Here is a 24,483-nt window from a genome sequence, read left to right on the forward strand (position 1 = left end):
AAATGTAAAAGTGTGGAAAATGGGTAAAACTTAAGGACTAAAAGTAAAGAATATGAAAGAGAATTGATTAAGACACAGAGAGCTCATAGAAAGAAATTTAAGTGAGAATAGGAAAATGAAGGTAAAAAAAAAACCCAAAGCTATACTAGGATATGTTGGCTGACAATAATAAGGATAAAGAGCTGGAAGACTTCTATGAACGCTTAAAAAGCCTGGCAGATAGTGAACCCCAAAGGGATGAGTTAACAGAGGAGGTCAGTAGTGATCATATATTTGCTACTGGGGCACTAAATGCTGATTTCACAGAGGAGGAAATTGCAAAAGGTATAGCAAACCTTAAGAGTGGTAAGGCTGCTGGTAGAGATAAAGTTTTGAATGAATACATAAAGAGTACAGCTTGCATCTTCTTACCTGTTTATGTTAATTTGTTCAACACTATCCTGAGCTCAGGGATAATCCCTAAAAATTGGGTTACTGGTTTTATTGTTCCAATCTATACAAAGAATGGGGATATTGAAGTTTGCAATAACTATCAGGGTATTACACCTTTGAGTTGCTTTGGCAAGCTTTCTACTAATACACTGAATGTAAGGTTGTACAAGTTTTGTGAAGATAATAGTATTTCGAAGGAAAACCAGGCAGGTTTTAGAAATGGGTACTCTGCAGTTGATCATATATTTGTACTTAAACATGCTGTGGAACTGTTTTGCTTTAAGAAAAGGAGCCTGTTCTGTTCTTTCAAGTAGGTATTAAGGGTAGATTGTTTGATGTCATTGTGAACATATATAACCATATCAAGTCCTGTGGAGCCAAATCTGAATTTTTTGTTAGCTTGGCTGGGGTCAGGCAGGGTAAAAACTTATCCCCACAATTATTTGCATTATTTATAAATGATCTTGAGGAATATTTGGTACAAATTGGATGCAAGCCGGCTAGATGTGGTGATGTGGCCATGATAGACAGTAATATTAAACTCATGGTATTAATGTATGCAGATGACACCATTATTATGGTGTCATCAAATGTGCTGTTTTTGTAGAAAATGAACATTGAGAAACAGTAGTAAAACTTAAGTTATAATGTTTGGCCATCACAAAATTGATGTTAAGAAGTATCAATTCTTCTGTGATGGTGAGGAGTTAGAAACTGTATTACTGTACTATTACTGTATTACATTAACTGTATTTAATTACAATGATTCATTTAAAATTGCTATCAAGGAACTTTGTGAACAGCCCTCAAGAAATACGTTAGCTTTGCTGTGTAAGTGTCAGAAGTGTGACTTACAAATAGATACTAGACTAGAACTTTGTGATAGGATTGTGACACCAGCTATGTTGTATGCATGCGAAAAATGGAGGTTTGAGAAGACAGACATTTTAGAGAGGTTACATCTGAAATTCCTCAAGTATAAATTAAAAGTTAACTTGTAATAATATGATATGTGGGGAGTTAGGAAGATACTCACAATGTATTGGTATTTAAAAGAGATTTATTGGTTACTGGGGGAGTTTGTTGAAGGGGAAGGTATCAAAGCTCATCTGGGCAATGTATTGTTCTTTATTCAACTTGTACATGATTGGAACATGTGTATCAACATGGGTTACATCTGTTCAGTAAATATTAGATGAATGTGGTTTCTCCCACCTTTGGTTGGCTCAGAGGTGTGATGATAGCAAATGCTGAAGCCAGCAGCTAAGCAGAGGTTAAAATATCAGTTTTTGCAGAAGAGGCATTACAAGCTCCAGAGTATGTCATCATGTGACTTATACTGTGAATTTAAAGAGGACTTTAAGTTTGAAAAGTATTTACTTTGTGAAAACAGGAGGTATGACCAGACTATTTGTAATTTCTGTGTTTCTAATAGCAGAATTCTTAAAATAACAGGAAGATACAAAGGTCTGGAAAGGAATAAAAGGTTTTGTAATTTATGTAATGACAACTGTCTGGGGAGTATCATGTTTTGTTTGAATGGAAAAACACAAGCATTGTTGAGTACAGAAAGAAGTACGTGCCAGAATACTTTGTAAACCATCTGACTATGTTTAAACTTATATTATTATTGCAGACAGATAAACCAAGGACAGTATGTAAATTGGGTGCATTTTTGAGTAATGTTCTGCCATCTCTTTAAATGACTTAGTTTGTGCTTAAGATCTATTCTGGTTCTTTGCCATTGTACTGCTGTTTTGTTTTATGTTTGTGCTCCATTGCACAATGTGTGGTCTATAGTAAATGAAATCTGAATCTAAACCTTTAGCACATTGCTCATGTTTACCTGTCAAAGCTAGCTTTTTTCTCTCTAGCATACCCTCAATAGTATTATGCATCATGATAATGTATGATAAATACTGAACAAAAAGCTGTGACAGCTACAGTTATTGTCTCATTGCACAATTTTTAAAAATCCAGAAATGTCTCTTAACAAAAGTCATTGTAATAAATGCTTTCCTCATTTTCTTTATGCACAAAACATAGTGCAATATTTAATAGATGTTCACTCATACACCTATGCTGCCATAAAATGCATGTATAATATATAGTATAATATAACCCCACTGATAACCTCCACTGATTTACATGTACTGCTGATTCAGTTCTGTATAGGATACATCATACAGACATTCTGGTGACAGGACTGAAGTAAAATACTTAGAAAAATTCAAATATGGATAATACCTTGGGGGCAATCTGCATAAAAATGAGCGAGATAATAATAGAACGGGGAGAATGGTGGTTTGAGATATGTAAAATGTCTGGCCAAGGCTCATTCACTCAACTGTGATGTCTATATGCCTTAACTGTACAGCTGGATCTTTACTTCTGGAGCATGCTCTCATGGTTTTTGACAGTCTTCGCCCTCAATAAATTAATTTCTTTCCCTTTTGTGTCCAACACACACTATTTCTGTCCTTTTATCCCCCCCTCCCCCAGCCCTCCTTACTCGGGGCTCTCTCCCTCCTTCTTCCTTATTGATTCTGTGAGGTTCAGTGGATAGAGCGCGGCACTAGCAATGGAAAGGGCATGAGATCAATTCCCACAAAATTCCAAGTATTCGCTGGGCTGTCACTCTGGGATAATTTGTCTGCAAGCTTACCCCACTGAACACAATAATATATTCTGCTTTGTAATTGGTGCCCACCAGTGTCAAGTGTCTCTGCTAGCTAAATGTTCAGGGCCAACACTGCAGAATGCTGCACAGTTTCATTAATTTGCAAGTGCAAAATATATGCACACCTCTTCCACTGTCTGATGAATCTCATCTATGCCAATATTGTTCATGTATTTTTAAGAAACATGTCTGATTAATTGGGAAGCGAACCAGAGCTCTTTGTTTTGAGATTGTATATGTACATTTTTTTGCACAACAGAAACACTAATGGAAGCCAGCTGGCACATAGTGTCAGAAGAATTACATATACAGTACTGTAGTGTGTCTAAAAGCATGGCTTTTGCTAATGCCTCCTCTCAATGCTAATATGAATAATTTTGATTTCTGGAACATTCTTGAAAAGCACTTTACTGAAATAAGTTTTAACAATTAAGCTTTTTAAAACCACTTAATTTGATGCACAGTGACCACCACAGACAGACAATTTCACATATGTATTGCAAAGCAAAATATTATTCATTGTGACTAACAGCCTACAAAAAACGTCTTTGAATTACTCAGTGTGTTATCAAATTGCACCGTCTACTCTTTGGAAGCTTACAACACAGCTGTGCAGCTATTCAAGATCAGCAACTCACATTTTGAAACCAAAAAATAAAGACAGCTAAAATATTCCTTAATAACTTTGAGCCAAAAAAATTGATCGAAAGGCAGGCGTAAGACCTTGCCTTCCAACTACAAAGATATTTGTAAGTTGGCGCAGCTGCACACACACGCTGTGCAGAGGCAGCCCTGCTTGGGCCAGCCTCAACGAAACAAGCAGAGCGTGTCTCAGGAGAGACAGAGGGGCCTCAGAGGCAGCCTGGCAAATCTGAGCATGACCTCCCTGGAGAGAGAGAGAGAGAGAGAGAGAGAGAGAGAGAGAGAGAGGCAAACTGGATTTATATCTTTGTTTTTAATCCCCCTTACACGCTCCACTGGTTCTACAGTAGTACTTTGTGCAGGCGTCATGTATAGCCAGGAAAAAACAAAAAAGTAACAGGGGCTTGTGTGTGAGGAAAAACATCCATTTCTGTTCTTTTTTTCAGTGACATCAGAGGAGACGCCCGTCGATGTTGTGCTCCTATATTTTTCTACCTGAATAAAAAACAACTTTGGCACTGGCTTTGTGTGATTCTTGCCTGTTACTCAGACTGAATGTCATATTGTTACCACTTCAGTTTTCAGTCTAACATTGGCTTCTTTCTCCTTACATTGGTTATTATATAATTATTCTGTTGTATAAAGGAGTGATGAAAAAACAAAAATGTTGTTCACAGTAGACCCCAAAAATAAAAACCTCTGCACAGGTGGTTCCAAGATGCAAGACTAACTATAGGCATTGAAACCTCCCAATCCAATGTCTCAAGTACCAGAGGAGACAACTGATAAATTAAACCCATAGGGAGAACAGCAACAACACTTTTTCATCTTTTTTTAATGCCTGTAGTGCACAGCTGTTCTGATTTAATAGCTGTTGTTTCACTCAGTTGATTTACAACAGCCTTGATAGCTGTGTCAGTTTCTATCCATTCTGGCTCTTGCCCAGTTTGACAACGCTCTTAAAACGACTCCAACCTATAAAGGCGCTGACTGAATCGGTTGTTTCCTCAACTGGGGGAACAGCCATTGATTCCATTGAAGAGCAACACCAGACCTTTTGAATTGCTTGACAAAAAATTCGAATGTGGGTGGGGATTCACAAGTCTGGAATCAGGCTAGTGAGATGTGCATGGAATTACAACCACACTTCACTAAGGAAGATTTCTTGCAAGTGAGAAGAGTGGAATGGGCCCAGAGCCAACACAGAGTCCCATGGTTTCCCAACAGGCATTCATTGTGCACTGCTCCATTCGCCTGTTATTTCCCTACTTCTGAGCCAATGGGGCTTGTATGAAGAGAGTGGAGTAGGATACATAATAGCGTCAAATGCAGAAAACCAGATAATAGATTCATGAGTATGGACACACACATGCTACAGGCTTGTCTTTGTGTTCACAAGTGCACCAGTTTTTCTGTGTCTGCCCATATGCTCATGAATGTGAGCTGAGGAGCTAACGTATTAAGGGAAATAGGAAGCACAAAAGCGAGGCAAAAATAGACAGAGGAAGACAATGACATGGAGGCAGACACAATAACCATGGGGAAAGAGGGAGAGGGGGAGAGAGGAGGAGGAGAAAAAAAGACAAAAGGAGTAGGTAAAATATGACATTATCCCCAACGGACAGAGCCTGTCTTTCTTCCACGACACAGAGATTAAGTTAGATCTTCAGCAGCAGCAATGTCGATGAGTTGAGTGGAAAAAAAATCATGATAATGCCTCCTATATGCATATTATCTGAAACCCAAGACCGTGCAGTATCTCTGCATTAGCACACAACTTAACATCAAATGTGAGATCACTTGGCTGTGGGTAAAAACACATGCACCTGAAGCCATGTTTTACAGAGCATTTCATCATCTGCTGAGACATTTTCTGTGTATCATTATAATTTAAATACGCTGCATTGCACAACTCTACATACTATTACAGTAAGTTTGATACAGCCAAGACTACATTCCCGAAACTCTGGAATTAGATTCATGAAAGCTTATGTTTTGCCCTTAAGAATATTGCTACTGTGTTAGTGCTGTGCATATAATATAGCAGATAAATGCTGTACACAAAGGTTGTGTTAATAAACACACACACACCACAAGAGTTGTGTGAATAAAAAACTAGCATCCATTAAAGAGAATGCTTAAATACTTTAACCCGTAGCAACAGAGTCAATACTAGACAAAGGGTGGAATAACATAGCAACAAGAAGCCATTTAACACACAGCATAGCCTTGACTTGACATAGTACACAATGACAATGGCAAAGGTCCACTAAGCATTCAATTCTAGCCATGTATGCTATCAAGTTAAGTGTAGGTTCAACTGACTCAATCCAGTTCAGTGTAAATTCCAATCATTCATGAATACTGGGAGTGATCATACGTGATAGTTGGAGGGTGTATTTTATCAATAGATTCTACATAAACCAAAAGATTTACAGCTATGGTTTTGCACAAGAAGAGCTGTCCTGAACATAAAAAGACTTAAAAAGCTTGCAGCAAATTCAACTGGTCAATCAGTCAAATAAGACTTTTGTTCCTATTGTCAAATGTCTTTATTCAAATGACACAATTACAAGTTTAAGTTTTCATCAAGAAACTTCTTGACTAAACAATTGCATACTTCTAAATAGGCTACAACTAACTTATTAAACCCGCTTTCAGCCTGATTCTGTTAGATATTGCAGAATTATACCTCAAATTTAAAAAATATTAATATGTATAATATATAATGTACACAATGTAAGTATGGTGACCTGGGACATGTCAATGTTAACATTCCCTGAAAAATTGGCAATAGCTTCCACAAAGCTTTATCTTGCAAAAAGAAAAATCTGTTTCTTAATTTGAAGATGCTATGACAGTGAACAGCACCATTTATACACTGTGAACAATAGCTTTAAGACTGCCATAACTTTCTGGTGAGGTATCTAGCTATTAAAATTACACTACTCATTGCTTGACAATGTTAATGGACTTTCTCAGGAAGAGGCAGACAGGTACAGAATCACCGGATTTATTTCCACAAATATCATTGTTTTTCCAGGAAGGTTTTTATCACCATCATTGATGTCACCAATTACCAATGCTTGCTGCCATGGTGATGTTTTTGTCAAACACGGAAAGGGCTGAGAGTTTACAGCTCTTATTAGTTGTTGTTTTTTTTTATATACATTAAAAAGATTTTTAAGGATTTTATTTAAATTTAGTAACAACCTCTGCAAAAGCACCTGTTGATTTGAAACTCCTTGAGCATGACAGAGATGTGTTTTGGTGCCTGCCTGGTGCAAGTTCCACCTGTTGCCTGACAGATATTTACTAAATGCAGGTAAACAGATTCCACAAGTGGACCAAAATGTCAGCATGATGTCAAAATGTAGGCTGATCAAAAACATCAGCCTTCAGTGAAAATTACTCACATATCTGAAAGCTTTTATTAACTCATGGCAGCTTTACTAAGCACGCTTTAGCTTTTGAAGCCAATGGCCTTTTATAGTATACAGTACAAACAGATTTCTGATTTTCACACAAGGGAGCTACCCAGATTGGCAGTTTCAGCTGTTTGGTGGCTCTTTTGTCGAGTGATGTAATTGACTCTAGAGCAGTGGATTATGCAGAAGGAGTCTGAGGAGTTTCTGTGGGCATTTTGATAATCTTGACACCAACTTGATTCAAACTAACTGCAGCCAATGTTCTCCCTCAACTGGTAAAAACAACAGAATTTAAGTTCTTCTATCCAAAGCTGTGCGACTGCAAACACAATACATATGATTTAATAACCAATATCCAACCAGCTATGCTGCAAATGTTTCACCCGGAGGTAAAGAAGAAGAAAATTATGTCACTTGATCACTGTTTGTCTGTGAAATCGATGCCATTGACGCATCCAATTGATGAATGAGAGGATACCATGTAGTCAACCGGAACTCCTGTCCAAACATTTGATCCACACCAGAAATGTTGGGAATTGAAGGTTTCCATTTTCATATTAACATTTTGCCCTCTGGAGTGGCTTGATGGAAAAAAACAAAACATAAAGCTGACAATTTCATAATTCACTCCCATGGTGAATCTATTAAGCTCATTTTTTGTTGATCACAGTACTAATTTGTCACTGGATCCTATGCATTGTTATAGGAAGGTGAGATATAGAAATATGACGCATATAAACCAACCAGTAAGCATTATTCCAGTAGTAGTTGGAATATAGAGCAGCTTGAGTTTGATAGAAAAAAAAATTCCACATAGTCATACAAAGTCAGTACCCATGATTACACTCACATCCTGCCCCAACATCTGAAAAAAAATACCTTGTGATGTTAAAAACATGTCCCTTGTTGGATGAATAATCAGGAAGCCTTCCTTCTTTACACAATGCTAAATATGCAAAATTCACAGCTCCCCTGCTTTATACCCTCTATCTCCCTCAAGCCTTTCCCTCACTTAGCCCACTCCATCTGCCATCTCTCTACTCGCAGCTCCCACTCTTCATTCTCCTTTGTTATGCTTCCTGTATTCTCTTCCTTCCTTCACCATCCTCTTCAGCTTTATGTTGTTTTTCAAAGTATTTTTCTCCATTTCCAACCTCGTCTATATCCACTTGTCCTTTACAACCTTATTCTCATCCCCATATCTGTGTTTTTTTCCCCTCGGAGCCATCTCTTTCTTTCTCTCTCTCTCCTCCCTCATAGTTTCTCCCTGCAGTGTAAAAGCGGTACCTGCGACACTCTGATCCCAGTATCCTCTCATCTAAATGGAATGTGTGGTTGTACTGTTTCTGATTCCTCTAGACAGGAGGTGTGAGCTAACCTTTCTCCCACTTCGACACCTCACCAGCTCCTGTTATTTGTTTTCATAACACAAATATACTGTCCTAGGTCACAGCACACATCACAAAGCTTTAACATCCCAACTCTAGCAGGCAAAACAAAATAAATTCTACGAGATGAAACCCAGCCTTAAATGGTACTTAAATCAGTGAGCAAAAAAAAAAGAAAAAAGAGAAAAAACACTCCTCCAGAAGGAAGATTCATATCAGATTAATGCACAAGTGAACGATAAAGATGAGAGGGGTGAAAATACTGAGAATATCCCCTGATATCTGTCTGTGCTAATGAATACGATTAATGTTAAGCTGCTGGAGTGTACACTTTCCATGTGGTTATAAAAGGAAATAATTTATATTCTCAGACCATGAGTCATATCAGAGCATAACAGACAAAAGATGTTTTCTTTCTTGCTTTTTTTTTTTTTTTTTAACACAGGGATGCAGTTATATATGACTACTGGTAGCTATACTGACATACCATTACTTCAGCCATAAAGGCCCAGAAAAAACACTCATCTTAAGATAACCGCACACAAACACACTCACTCATACAACTCCATAAACCAAAAAAAAAAAAAGAACTCACGTGTTCGGAAGCGGTGTGGGCGTGTAGCTGAGCCCTTGCCTTGGCGTCCATGATTCCAGCGTGACGTGGGCTTGACTGGGGCTGACGGCTGGGAGGTGGTCGGCTGTACCTTGGCGGTGGTCTTTACAGTAGTGGTAGTTGTGGTGGATACTGTGGTGGTGATGGTTGCAGAAGTCTGTCCTGGCTTTGAGTTGGCAGGTCCATTACGTCCATTACCGGTGCTGCCTCCTTTTCCAACAGTGCCGCGAGGGGTGCCCTCCTTACCGCTGGGTGGTGGGGTGAGTCGGGTGGTGCGGGTGGTGGAGGTGGTAACCACAGTCCCACTAACACGGGTGCCAACATGGTTATGAGGGTGTGGGGCTCGATTTCCAACTCCATTGGCAGTGCTGCCATTGGCTGAGTGGTTTGCTGATGGCGCAGATCGAGTTCTTGGCGCCGGGGCAGTACCATCCGCTGCTAGCGGCGTGGTAGTCGACACCATAGCTGTTGTAGAGGCAGCTGAAGTAGTGGTGGCGGTGGAAATGTCGGGCCCCTTGGGCATGGCACTGGGTTTGGAGAGAAATATAGGGTCCTGTCCAATGCTACCTTTAGGATCCACCAGATCAGTGGGGACATAGTCTTGGACAGATCCCACCACAATCCATTTCAGCAACATGAGACTGAGTCCCAGTCCCACAAAGCCCATTACCAGGGGCACGGCACACAGCCAGGTCTGCTGGCGAGGCCACACAGCACAGGGGCCACAGCGGAGAGGGCCCGGGGCTCTTGGAGATGCTTGTTCAGCCCCTGGCTCCTCCAGCGTCATGGCTGCTAGAGTGCTTGCACCAGAGCGCTCACTCATCCTGCTGGAGCTCTTATGTCTCTTAGGGTGTTAGGGAGGTCAAACAGGTGGCCAAATGACACAAGGGCATATACGAGGAAGGGGAAGTGGTGCAGAAGAAATGCTGGGCATCTTAAGTATTAATTACCCACACAATACCTATATATCTACATGCACAAACATAAAACATGAACTAATGCACAAGCACCCACAACGCACGATCAGACACAACTACTCACAGTCACGTACGACTAATTAAAAACTGTCACAGCATTCAAATGCATACGCAAGCAATATAACCTACACTCCCTCTGGCGGACAACAAACCAAACACGTACACACACGCGCAGGCACGCGCACACACACACACACAAATGCACAAGAATATACACACTTCCACACAAGCACACAGGTTATGGACAGGTGAGAGAGCGAAGCGAGGGGGCGCCTCAGTGTAGTTCAGCGCTAACGAAGCGATGATAAATCCCAGGATTGCTTCACTCCCTTGTTAGAAAAAAAAAGAAAAAGAAAAAAAAGCCGACGCAAAAATGAACGGAGAAGGATATCGATCCGCTGCGTGGTGAGCTTCAGACTGGAGCTGTAAATCCATGTGCGTGCTCGTGTGCGTGCGTAAATCAACAACCCAGGCTACGGCAGCACCCTTCTCCACTCTCAATTATCGGCCGCATAAGGTGCTTAAAATACAAACCACGGATTGTTCCTCTGTTCCTTTATTCTCTTAGGTTTCATTTGAGTTTTATTTTACCTTCATGAGAGCGCTCCCTTCTTCTCTCGCAGGTGTCTTTATCGGCTACTTCAAGTTTGCTTCTCACAGCCCTCAGTTCTCCATGCCCGGCCACCCTTTTTTTTTGGTCGCTCCAGCTGTTGGTAATCCAGTAGAGAGAAAGCCGGTGAAAGCCACCGAAACCGAGGCAAGGCAGAAGAGATCTGATGTGATCTGCCAGTGAGATGGGGTGGTGGTGATGTCCTGGGTAGCGGTCTAAATCCAACTGATCCGGGTCCAATCCCGTTCGCCGACCACCCCGCTCTGATTTCCCGGAGTGACAGTCGTGTGTCTCCAGAGCTGTCTGTCTGCAGCCCGTCACTGTGATGATAGATCCGGTATTGGTGTGTGCGGAAGATTTTGGGGGAGAAAAAAAAGACGCCTCTACGATTCGTTTACCTTCGCTGCATTCCCACAGTGGTGCAAGCAGCAGAAAGGGAGATGGAGAGAGGAGAGAGAGAGGAGGAGGGAGGGAGGGAGGGGGCTGCTGCTCTGAAAAAAATGATGCGGCGGCTGTTCTTGGAGGCTGCAGACTAGGGAGAGACAGAGAGGGTGAGAGAGAGAGAGAGAAAGAGGAAGGAGGGAGGGAGAAGAGGGGGAGGCTTGCTCAATCCGCGGTGAGTGATGTGGGTTTCACGGCTCCTATCCCATCCGGCGCTCTCCTCCGGTTCACCGCCGTCCTCAATACTCCAAAGTGACGACTAGTGACTGCCCCATCTCTCCCCCCTCCAGACTCCGTGCGCCCACCGCTGTCCTGTAGATGTGCGCTGACTCCCCTTTCAGCAAAGAAAGAAAGGTAAAAAAAAATGTACTAGGTAGAAATAGGCAGGTAGTGGGAAAACAAGAGACAGGGAGCATATAGATGCGTGTTGGCTAAGCTCTGCAGCAGATGCAGATAGGAGGCAGAGGGAGGAGGCGGCAGTAACAGCAGCGCGCACCGCACACACATATACACATGCGCGCGCGGCATGGAGAGGAGAGGCGATGCCATAGACACACCCCAGGGAGATGGAGGGAGGGAGAGGATGAGAGAAGGAGGAGGAGGAGGGAGCCGCCACCCCGATGTCTTCCACCAGCGGCACACAAGAGCAAACAAACCAAACACCAGGCTCATAATTTATGGGCGAGTTAGAGCCCTACTTCAACTTGATACTTCCGTGGGCAGCAGATGAATCCCTTATTTTACAATTCACACGGGACAGGAGTGCTTTAGGCGCACAGCCAAGCAGGTTTTATGAGCAGTACGACTAACTGGTATTTCGCTATGACGTGAAAAACGCACTCAAGTTACAGTATAATCAGGGGCACCTTTAATTGCACATTTGGCATTTTGTTTTGTATTTATAAAAAGCCTGCAACATAGCAACCAGGCATGGAAAGAGCCTTTAGGGAAAGATATAGCTGGCGAACTCAACAGCATAAACAAATTATGCACATATGAAAAAAGGGGCATTTACATGAATCACATTATGAGGTAAATTCAGTTTGAGGCGTTATCATTTATTAGTCGCCCTTTTTAAATATCTAGTCATCACAAATGAGCTTTGAAGTGTGCAAAAGGAGATGCAACTCAGCATCACTGCAAGTCCCTAATATTATCTATATTTGTGCGTTACTGCAACTATAGTCGTGACATTAATCTCCTACACACAATGTAATCATGGGAGACATGTAGTATCCATGCTGTCATTATTAAACTTCCCAGTTTTCCTCAATTCATTTCTGTTGTTGTAATTCTTTTACTCTTTACTCTTTTACTCAGACATTTTACAGTCTTTAAAGATCGCCCCCAGACATGTATTAAGGCATATAAAATACTCTTGGAACAGTAATGTGTGTCTGATATTTTCAGTTTTTCCCAAAAAAAAAAGTATGATTATCATGTAAAAATCTTTAAAATGGCATCTACTCTTTCTCCCTCATTAAAAATTCCAGAATGTATAAATGTGCAAATATATTTCATTTCAGAAGTTTAACTGCTGGACACAAAAAGTCTCCTACTTCACTGTAAAGTCCATTCTCAGTGTAGGTGCACTCTAAGTTTCCTCATCACACTTGTGTAAGTTGCATACTGGACCAGGATTGGCTCCCAAATTAGTTGTGATGTCACAAATCATACTCATAGGCCCGCCCCTTAAAATCAGATTTTCAAAGAGCACAGAGAAACTTTACATTTTCAGCAGATGAATGTAAAAAAACAGCCTTCTGGTGTCAAACTCTGCACACACATCATTCTGCACAGTGAAGTGATCCAACTGTGGAGCAAGAAGAAAAACATATTTTTGAGTGGAGGGGGACAAATTAAGGTTGTTAAAGGACTAATTACATATGTACACTCTATAACACTCACTGCTTCAGTGTCTAGAATTTTCAAAAAGTAGAATTGAATAAATGACAAATACAGAAATATTCTCTAATTTCTCCTTCATCATTATGTTAAGATAAGTGGCATTATTTAAGACCGCCATCTGTTTCTTTAGAGTGTGATTGATTCTTTTTAACAATGAAACCAGAGAAGTTGGCAAGTTCAAGAAAAATCATGTATCATTGAAAAACACAGGTGGATATATACTGTAATGATAATCCCTGAAAATTAGAGTGTGTGTTTGTGTTTACAATGTATGTGCTCTCTGCGTGAAGATGAAAGAAAGTGGGGGAGAGTGGGAAAGAGAGAGGGAGGGGTGAGATAGAAGGGGGCAGGGGCGGAGGGGCAGGTAGGAGAAAGTAGAATGAGCAAAATGTCTGCTGCTTTTTTTTTACAGACTTTTTTTAAAGACTTATATAAGCATCTGCAACACAGTCTAGGATCCAAAAACTCCACAATCACAAACATCATTTATTAGTGTCTAAACTGCTCAGGGCTCTCATGGCAAAAATCTAGATCCATTTCAAACTCCTCACATTCCCCAAATGACTCTAAAATTATGCCATTCTGAATGCCTTGTTTTCACAATAACAATCTGCATCACCCTGAGGTTGGCTTCTCAATTGATTTTCATAAATAATAGAAAATGACTGACAATTGCAGCACAGTGACATCGCCATGCTTATTCATATTTCAGTATGGATCACATCTTTCATTAGCGGCTTTCTAATGCGCATGATGAGTCTGGTTGCATTGTTTACCGGTTTAGGAGTAGAGGTAATGACCCGCTCTGAAGATGCCTTTGAACTTGACAGGCTGCCGACAGTCATTCCCTACTAGGAATTCACTCTGCTCCTTTTACCCCTCAAAGCATTTGAAGATTCACAGTCAGTTAAGAGAAAAAAAATAAATAACAGAAAACTTCCGGCAGAGGAATATATTCAAATCATTGAAATATTCGTTTCAATTGTGTAACACTTTGTTTTTTGAATAAGGAGGACAGAAAGTTTCTCTAGACTCTCTAGATATTTGTACTAGAGTGTACATGCTTCTCCAAAAAACAACACAAAGGCTATGGAAATTTTCATTGCAGTACCCAAAGCAGTGACTCTCCAAGAAGTAAAAACAGAGACCTTCGATGATCCCCTGCTACAACATCTTGTCAAGGTGATCCATTTGGGCAACTGGAACAACTTGAATGATAATGCTACACAACTTGATCAATCAATGCTGAAAGCATTGTAACCTTTAACCTGTGTTCAAAATAGTTCAGAAACATTGCTTTTACTTACAAAGACAATGGTATGTAACTTATTTAGGAGGTAATATTACATTGCTGAGTCAAACCTACTCTCATTTTCAAAATCTTCTATTTTTGTTTAATCCGAGTCCCATCAGACTAGGTAGTGCTGAAAACAAGGAAGGACATTTCATTTGAAAAAAAAGGGATGTAGTGTAGTGATGCACACTTGCACTTGCTCATGAAGGACATTAAGGCATAGTCAAAACCAAGCGGCTCCTCCAAGAAAAAATCTGGTTTCCAGGAATAAAAAACAAGCTTACGAACTGGTATCTTGTTGTCTTCCCTGTCAGTCGTCCACACCCAAAACCAAACACCAGCGATTACAAATGTCGGAGCTTCCGCATGGACCCTGGTAAAATGTTGCAGTGGATTTCTGTGGACCCTTCCCTTCAGGTGACTACCTACTGGTCATGCTGGATAAATACTCAAGATTTCCCTTCATTGAGATTACTCAACTGACATGCAAAGTCATCCCTATCATGGACAAAGTCTTCTCCACAGTGGGCATAGTAGGGGACGTGAAAAATGATAATAGCCCTCTATTCTCGAGCAAAAACGTCTTGGATTTTGTAAAATATCTAGGTTTCCACCACAGAAAAATTGCCCCTTACTGGCCACAGGCTAATAAGGAAGTTGAAGATTCAACAGAATTCTGAACAAAGTGATGCATACAGCTACACTGGAAGGCAAGTTGTGGAAACAGTAGCTATACAAGTTCCTCTGGAACTATCATGCAACTCTTCATCACACCACCAACGAGTTGCTGGCTGAAGTGCTCTACGGTCACTCATGTCAGTAAAGCTGCCATCCATCTCTTGTCCTCCTGATGATGCAGCTCAGCTCATACATTAGAGGAAAACAGGAAAACTTGCTACACCATTCGAGCCTAAACCCTACAAAGTCATCACAGTGAAAGTATCAATGGTCACTGAACAGAGACATGAACACACAGTCACACCTTAAGCCTGTAAAACACAAGCCTCAAGTCCCACTGACAACAGGAGATACTGACAGCAGTGACAATGACATTGTAGTTGGACATGCAAGTAATCCTGAACAACAACCTAACCCTGAAGCCAGGAGGAGATACCTTGAGAGAGTAAATAGAAAACCTCCTCAAAGACTTTTGACTGAAGCGTAGCAAAGATAATGAAAGAAAAGACAGGACATTGATAAACTCTCATCACAACCTGTTTTCACAGTTGTGTTGTTGTATCACTGACTAAACAAACTTAACTTGTGTTCAAAATAGTTCAGAAACATTGCTTTCACTTACAAATACAATGGTATGTAACTGATTTAGGAGGTAACATTACATTGCTGAGTCAAAGCTACTCCCATTTTCAAAATCTTCTTTTTTTGTTTAATCTAAGTCCCATCAGACTAAGTAATGCTGAAAACAAGGAAGGACATTTCATTTGAAAAAAAGGGATGTAGTGTAGAGAGAATTAGGCAGTACCCCTTTAAGAGACAGATGACGTAATGTCATGTTTGCTAGCTGTGTCAGTAGTTGCAGCAGGGTCTGTGAACCCCAAAGAAGCATATTTGTGTGTGTTGATTTCATGCCAATTGATGTCCATTATAAGCTTCTAGTAAAATGTATACAACGGTGAGGAGATCACGTTTCTACATGTACCCTCCCTATGACTCCACTGTCATGCTGTGTCCAGCCCAAAGACAGCCTGGATTTAAGAACACATCAACATCTGGTTCATTTGCTCATCCTCCTCACTTGCTGTTTTTTGTAGGCATAAACAACAGCAACCTCCATCACTGTATTGAATATTATACTTGAATAATATTAAAAATCAATACCTTCTTCCCACTGCTGGTGTCTGCATTTGATCATCTTCAGTGAGCCACTATTTGCCAAGCACAACTTGTGTAACCCTGCGCACATTCAGGGAGAAACTAATTTCTCCCGTGTCACTGTAATATGGGCCTTTTCTCCAGCACAGCAAATGCCAAGGTTTGTATTTGTGTTCTTGGACATCATCCGGGCATATTCCCAGATCAGGGAGCAGGAGCGTGTTAAGCATCTGTTGGAAAACAACTATCCTCAGGCTGAAGTAGAGGAAAGATTTTTATGTTGCTGTGTGATCCATCCTCATGACTTCCTGGGTGTGTGGGGGGGCAGAAAAGGTGAATGTAGTCTTGGAATGGCCCCAATCCAACTCTGTAAAATAGGATTATTGCTTAATGGGGTTCACCAGTTTCTACCAGCAGTTCAGTAGAAAGCTTAGTACTATTGCTGCCCCTATAAATGCACTTGCTAAGATCCCTACTGCACCTGTCACTGTTGAACCCCAGAGGCAAATCAGGCCTTCACAGACCACATGGAGCTTTAGGGAATGCTTTGTTGGCCCCACATTGCTCTGAACTTCTATTTCTGGCCTTCTTTGTCAGATGTCATGGTGGTCATTGTGAATAGCTTCTCCAAAGCTGCAAATTTTGTTGCCAAGCTCCCATCTTCTCATGACGCAGCAGTCATTTAATGATACACTATTGCATGGTTCTTCACAGTGTTGGCTCTGAATTCAACCAACCATCATTGCTCAGAGGCTTTTTTTTTCTCTAGGTGTCACTGCGTTTTTCCCCTTGACCTTCAGATAAAAGTAAGGGTTAATCAAGAGAAACCACATTGCACTGCCTGGCTGCATCCAATCCATCCTCTTGGAAATCCCAGCTCTTCTGGGATGGATGCACTTGGAAATACCTTTCAGATCTTGTTCACTAGGAAGTCTCTATTTAAATGTTGGATGGGTTACCTGTCGGAGCAGAACCTGGGGGCAGGGTGGGGGGGGGGGGGGGGGTCTTGTTAGGCAATATGTCCACTTCTGAGAAAAGGCCAGAGCTTCCCTATTGAATTCTAGATCCAGATATTCTTGATAGAGGAACCAACAAGACAGAGCATGGATTTATCATCATGTATTTAACTTCTGTGAACATATAACAGCAATGAATGAGTTAGGTTTTTAGATCAGGTGTACTTGGGACATTAGAAGCATCAAGGACTGGGGAGGAGCAGGAGATATTTCAGGGTAGAGGAGCACTGAAATAGATGGAATTGGCGTCATGTCATAGCCAAAGCCACGCCCGCCGTTTGGACGACGGTTAATTATCTCACAGCCCAACAGCCAAATGAGCTTTTCCAGAAAATACAAGAAAGCATATTATACATGTATATTTATAGTACAAATTGTACTTTCAAGAGCCTCATCAAAGAATACACTGCCTGGCTAAACAAGACTACATGTGTAGCAAGCACTTTGGTCACAAATAATTTAATGTTGTTGTTGTGAATAAACAGTAGAACTGTTAAATCACAAGTCTCCAGGCCTAGTTTTACCTCAAACAACCCCACCTACATTAACTCAATGCCACTCCTGATTAGACACTCTGAGAAGTTAGAGAACTCCACCCCTAAGCCAGTGAGTTCTTTTCCTTCCAAACCATTATTCGTGAGCAGAATAAAGAGAGAAAGTACGTTTAAACAAAGACGTTTCACCCTTATCTTCTTCAGTTAATATTCCATGGATTTGTCTGAATGTTTAACTAATTGTTTTACATTGCATTACATTAGATTCCTGTTTAGTAAGGCCTGAGGATAACTGAAATGCCAAGGTTGTGGATGCTTTATGATGTAAGAGAACCTAATTTACTTAATTTATTCAGTTCTTTGTTTACTGCTAGTGTTCTGATGTGTAATATTTCCTCTGTAATATTTCCTTTGTATAGGAAAAATTATCCACCATCCATCATCCATGCAGCTGTTCATTCATCTTTGATTGCAATTAATAAATTGCTGGAATAGGCTTTTGGATCCTGTATTTCAATGTTCAGCACCACCACTATCCCTGTAGTTTTCTCACTAACTATCCAACTTTTTCCTTCATGCTCTCAGTTACTTTATCACTGGTGACAGTGGATGTCCTTTAAGCAGTGGCCATGGCTAAAACTGTCTGGCTCTATGACTGCCATCTCCATCTGCTCATTTAACTAAGAGTTGAAGGCCAAGGGGAGAAAAAAATGCAGCAGCACCTCCAGTTCAAGAGAATAGAAAGCACTATCCAGAGCGCTGTCCAGGGTGCTGATTCTGAAACTGTTGAAGCCACTCAAAAGACTTGCCTCCTGTTATCACTGGCAGGACAAAAAGGCATTTCTAAAAGACTATGTTTTTTGCACATAACGCCTGAACTGGAATACATAAAAACTCTCTGCTCCAACACATCTATCCATATGAGTCACATGGTGGTGTAATGGTGCCCTAACTTACCACTAAATTTAATCAAAACCTGAATAGCTTTTGAGATATCCTGCCAGCTATTAGACAAATAAATGGGATGAAAACATATTCTCTTAGGTAGACATAATGACATTCAAAACTACTAACTGCTGTGCTGAAGTTGTTGCAGCAGAGGTGCTATAAGAAACTAGACTCTACCACCCATCACATAATCTGTCATTTCAGAGTTTTTACTGAGTAGCAAATGACTAATAAAAACCATTCCTAATGAATACCTCCATAAGATAACACATACCCTCAAGTACCATTTTTCTTAATTAGACAAATTATATTACATTTTAATGAATGTGTTCATATAATGATTTGAAACAACATCAACATCATTACGTTACCAAAATAACAATAGTATTGCTTTAGGCATCAAAGTTCTTTATGAATGCATTTTAGAAAGTTAGTCTGGAGCCATCTTATCATTGGGGTGCAGCAGGCGGACAATATTGCAGATGTAGCAGTAATTAAATCATCAGTCCCCAACTAGAAACAACACAGAAATTAGCCATGTGTATTCCATATTGTTGAGGCCGCCAAGTCATAGGCTTACAAATGGGATCAGATGTTCTCAGCCATTGTTGCCAAAAGCAATGGACCCCCAACATGGCGGCCAGAGGGCATGTACAGTGGCATCATTCAGTTATGAGCTGTCTTCTTCACTTCAGAGCCAGGAGGAGGAGGAGGGCGGGGGATCATTTAGTAACCCCAGCTGAGGACAGTGTCGCACATGCACTACAACCTATGCTTTCAATTTGCCTTTGTCAACTATGAAATGTTTTGCCCGTACTGGAATTCAACTCTGTCTACAGAGCTGCTATTTGGCTCTTGCCAGAAAGGGTGTTTATATTTCCGGCCTTTCAATGACTGAATAGACCTTCAATGGGACTTAGTGGTTGTCCTTTGTGTTTGGTATTTTTCTTACCAGGTATCAGTGTTCAAATATTTTCACCAAAGTTAAAAAAATATATATTTCCGACTGAGTCACACCATTGTGAATGTGAATAGTCTTTGTTATAGAGTGAACCACACACACTCAGACAGGAAAACACTGTTGTTAATATTTCATTTTAAAGAACAGAGATTACTAATCCATATAGAATCAAATGAACACAATGTTTGCTAGATTTCCTTCAGAAATTCATACGTTTGTGCCATTTCTCAAATTCATGCTTGGGTTTGGCTGGGTAAATAGTCAATGTCAAACAGTAAAGAATTCAATTATAGTGGAGGAAACACCGTCAAATCACTGTGTCCTTCACACATCATTCGTTTGCCTTAATGCTTTAACCAGCCAATACTTTGCCTCTCTTTACTTGATTAGCCACCGGTTTCCCACCCACAAACACTAAGCTGACCTCCAATGACTTATTGATGAGAGCTCTATCTGCTACTGTTTTGTGTCTTACTCAAAAGGCGGTCCTGTCTCTGGGGAGCATCATCAGTGAATGGTAAATCTCTGTTAAACTGTGAAACAGCTATATTTCGTAAAGGTAGTATTAGCCTGTCCTTTGCCTTTATCTTACCCCATGGTAAATGGAAGGAGAAATTTCTGACACAATATTTTACTTTGATACCAAGGGGCTTTGAATCAAATGTTTCCAAATCTCCTGAGTCACAGATAAAAAAAAAGAAGAAGAAATGCTGTTAGAAAGTGACTTTTGCTGAGATTTAGCAGATGACCATTAAAAATCCGCTTTTCTGTTGAAAGCAGAAAAATAAAATCCAAAACCCCATTAATTCAAGCTGCAGGACAACCCCATACAAACATGTTCACAGTTTTTTGTTTTTTGTTTTTTTCTGTGGGAATAATTTGGGAAACACTAATCTCTATGTTTTATTCAAACCCCTTCTTAATAATTCATCATATAGTGTGTGATTAGATTGAGTGTTTGGTGTGTGTTTGTTTCTTGGATAATTCTTTTTAATTGGCCAGAAGAAGTAGCCCCCTGACCAGTGTCACATCCATAGGACATAATGAGGAAAACACATGGAAAGAGGGGTCTACAGAGGGGTTGTGGCATATAACTAGTCAGATACAATGTTAAAAAAAACATTAGGTTTGCTCCAGTTTGGTCAGACTGTGGAGACATTATACAACACACCACCAGGGACTCAAAGAGCTGGACATAAACATAAAGAAAAAATGTCGCCTACCTGTCTCGCCAATAAAAAAGGCAGTACTGGTTACTCTGCATGTTCTGGTCACAACCATTCACAGTCCAGCATTATCAATATACATTGTTAAACACTCACACAAAGTATTTCAAGCCAGGAAGAGACAGTGTTTTGACTGACTGAACAAATTGGTCACTGAGTCATTGAAGCTACACTGCACAGAAATCTGCTTTGTATTTCAAATCTGCCATTTCAGACTCAACCGCCCACGCTGCAAAATACAAGTGACCAGATCAGATTTGTGTGTTCTGGCAAATACATGCTTTGCTGTTTGCTGCTTTACTGCATCTCTACAACAGTTGTAACAGAACTGAAAAAGATGTCTGTATGTAGAGCATTGATGTAGTTAAATGTGGCTGAATGCAACAAGCAGCTGCACCATGGCTGCACCTATTTTAATTTTACATCTTATTGGTTGGTTTACAGTGTTTTTTCATGATGACATTACTGTGCTGTGCTACAATGCTGCATCTTTATGATGTCAAACAAGCATCATGAAGGTGAACCAGAACAAATTTTTCATGTCTGCAGGCAAAAACAGCTCCATAGGCCTATAGAACGATAATCTGAAAAAAAAAATCTAAAAACATAATTCTTTTCTATTTCTTTTTGCTTGTCCTCTTGCAATTTGTTCATCTTTTACTAAACAAGAACAAGAGGCTATAGACACATGTTCAGCATGCTAATATGCTCACAAAGATAATGCTATCATGCTGATGCTTAGCAGGTATAATGATTACCATGTTCACTGTCTTAGTTTAGCATGTTAGTATGCTAAATTTTGCAAATCAGCACTTAACAAAAAGGGAATGTCTTTAGTTTTAAAGGTATTGGGTCATCAACCAAAAAAAAATTAGACCTGATGATGGCATTAGATAAAAAGTTGAGGCATCATCAAATATATTATTCATAATTCTAATTATATAATTCATCATGAGGAGCACATGAATGTACAGAATACCAAATATTACATACAATACATCCAATAGTTGTTGAGATCTTTCAGTCTGGACCAAAGTGGTGGACCAACCAGCATTTCAGCAGTATCAGATAAAATGTGATCATGATTAAACTAATAGGATTACAGTACAAAATGCATTCAGTAAGTCACTGCATGGTTATGAATACAGTTAGATTCCGCATATAAGCCATATCAGAAGGGAATTTACTGAGATTAAAAACTAATTTTCAACTCGCTTTGAGGAATGCAGCAGAATGCATCACGTATTACAAGTTGGACTGGTACACTTCACATCTTCAATAGATAACATTGTGAAAGTGACATTCAAAGTCTGGCTTCTTTTTTAAGCATTAGACTCCCATATTCCTACTGGCAAATGTTATATTTGTAACTGGAAAAAAGTTACATTCAGTAATTCAAAATCCACTTTGTAAGCCTTTTCTGTGAACAAACAAGCTTTAATTTCTTAGTTAAAACATTTTAAATCAAATTTGTTTTACAATTAATATTGTAACACATACTATTAACTTTTCAACACCTTAGACTGTCAAAGACACCTCTCACTCAGGGGCACACACACAGAATTTGTCCTTGTAATCCTTCTGCATCTCCATACAGTGAAGCTGCTTAACGGTGCTACTAAAGGTCCACTGATTTGCTGATTCAAAGTGACATTTCACACATACAGTCTCCAACCTGGTTCACAGCGTGTCTCAAGGAATGCTTTCCCCCACTGTGCGTCACCTGTCCTCCTACATTACAGCCTGTCACGTCACCTATGCAGCAGCAGTGATGCACACGGTGTTAATAACCAGGAGAGATATGGACCTCAGTTTACATGTTGCTATGTGGGAGCAAAGTCCTGAAGTTAAGTGTAACTACTTTATAAAAGTTATGTATAAAAGACAGAAATTCCCTCTGTGTAAATTGAACAGATGTGTTTGTATTAATATGTCACAATTTCAGCACCAATGATAAAATGACTCATAGTATGACAGTAATGAAAACTTTTAATGGAATAATGTTGGTAAAGATTAGATAGACGCCTATCTCTTTGCACAGGCTCTTTCAGTCCATTTAAATGTATCTCTTAGCTTAACTAGTACAGGTTTTTTTACACTTTGCACTCTTTCAATTTGACTTCAAATTTTTGTTTTGTTTTATTGTGTCAGTTTTTGTGTGGACCCCAGGAAGACTAGCGACCACTTTGTGGAAGCTAATGGGAATACAAATAAAGAAGAAAGCAGAATGTCTACCTGGGCGACACTGTTGAAATCAATGGAGAAACAGGAACATTTTACCAATACTGATATTATGAGTGCATGGTAACATTTTCTAATATGGTATAAGTAATTTTATATTGCAATATTGAAATGGTGATGTTTAAATTGTGCTTTTACAGGGAACTCAGTGGAGAAACAGTTTTTAGGATAGAATAACCAGACTGTTTTTGGCTAATTCAGTGAATAAAATCCCTGAAAAAATAAAATGGTACCAAAATACCTAAAAATTTGTCGTGCTCTCTGACAACCTGACACCCTGCCCACAATGTCCCAATACAACCACAACAGTGATATAGTGATGTGACATGATAAAAATGGCACAAAAAAAAAATCTCTGACAACTGACAAATCCCTGTCATCTCAGTGTCATTACATTGCCCAACTCTATGCTGTTTACTGCATGGTAAGTGTACACAAAATCACATATTTATAATAATGTTAAATACATGAACTCCACTTTCTCATGCATTAAATCAGATAAAACTCTTCAGCACAATTACACTTTCACAATTACAATATGATCATATCATCATGATCCAAATGCACTGACAGACGATAAATGATGATATTGAATTATTTCCCAGCCCTAAATTATCTGCCAAAACACTGTGTGATGCCATTAACAAATTCTTGAACTACTGTGCGACACAGTTCAGACCTTTCTGATCCCATGTGGTCTAATGTTCATCATTAGTTGATTGGCATATCTCACTATTACATCTACAGTACATTAACCATGTCTATTACATACAGCCCATGTGGATTCTGTCAAACTGAATGTAAAACAGTAATATGTGATTAGGCATGCTGCGATTTTCCTATGTGTCTTGACAAGCATCAGTTTGACATAAAAGCACACATGCAGGGAGAGACCAGTGAGATGTGAGTCATTCTTTTTCTGCAGTTACAGTATATCTGAAATTGTTTGTGTTGTCAACATTGCTCACTGACAGAACAGTGAAATATTAAAAAGGCAGATTTATGAATAAAAAACCAAGGACATGATTTCACATGTTTGCAATTGGATTTTTTTTTAATTTCTTTGGTATTATCAGGCTTCTTTGGTAGAAAAATCAAGTAGTAATAGTAACATTATTCGGTGTGAAAATTTGTTCTTTACTCTGGAAACAGTGGTTTGAGAAAATTGTTTCAGTTGTCATGAAGATAGCTGAATTGTCATCACATGACTGAAGTATGAAACTTTGAATAACAGTTGAAACCTTTGAAAAAAAGATTAAAACATTGGAAAAAGCAAGTAAATTGACCCTGAATTAAGAATGTTTTGTCAAAGCAAAATCATTGTTACACATATATTGCACACCAGTGCCAC

General features: G+C 39.7%; 1 protein-coding gene across 1 annotated transcript in view; it reads right to left on the minus strand.

Moving 5' to 3' along the window:
* The window catches only part of nrg3b (neuregulin 3b), a 202,481-nt gene extending 191,265 nt beyond the window's left edge, over window positions 1–11,216 (minus strand). Inside the window, exon 1 of the mRNA XM_044338756.1 lies at window positions 9,166–11,216. Within this exon, the coding sequence (XP_044194691.1) occupies window positions 9,166–10,006 (841 nt within the window). The 5' untranslated portion in view covers window positions 10,007–11,216. The remainder of the gene's footprint in view (window positions 1–9,165) is intronic.
* Between the last annotated feature and the right edge of the window lie 13,267 nt (window positions 11,217–24,483).

This window comes from Thunnus albacares, chromosome 20 (assembly GCF_914725855.1).
Source record: "Thunnus albacares chromosome 20, fThuAlb1.1, whole genome shotgun sequence".
In the NCBI taxonomy this organism is placed as follows: Eukaryota; Metazoa; Chordata; class Actinopteri; order Scombriformes; family Scombridae; genus Thunnus; species Thunnus albacares.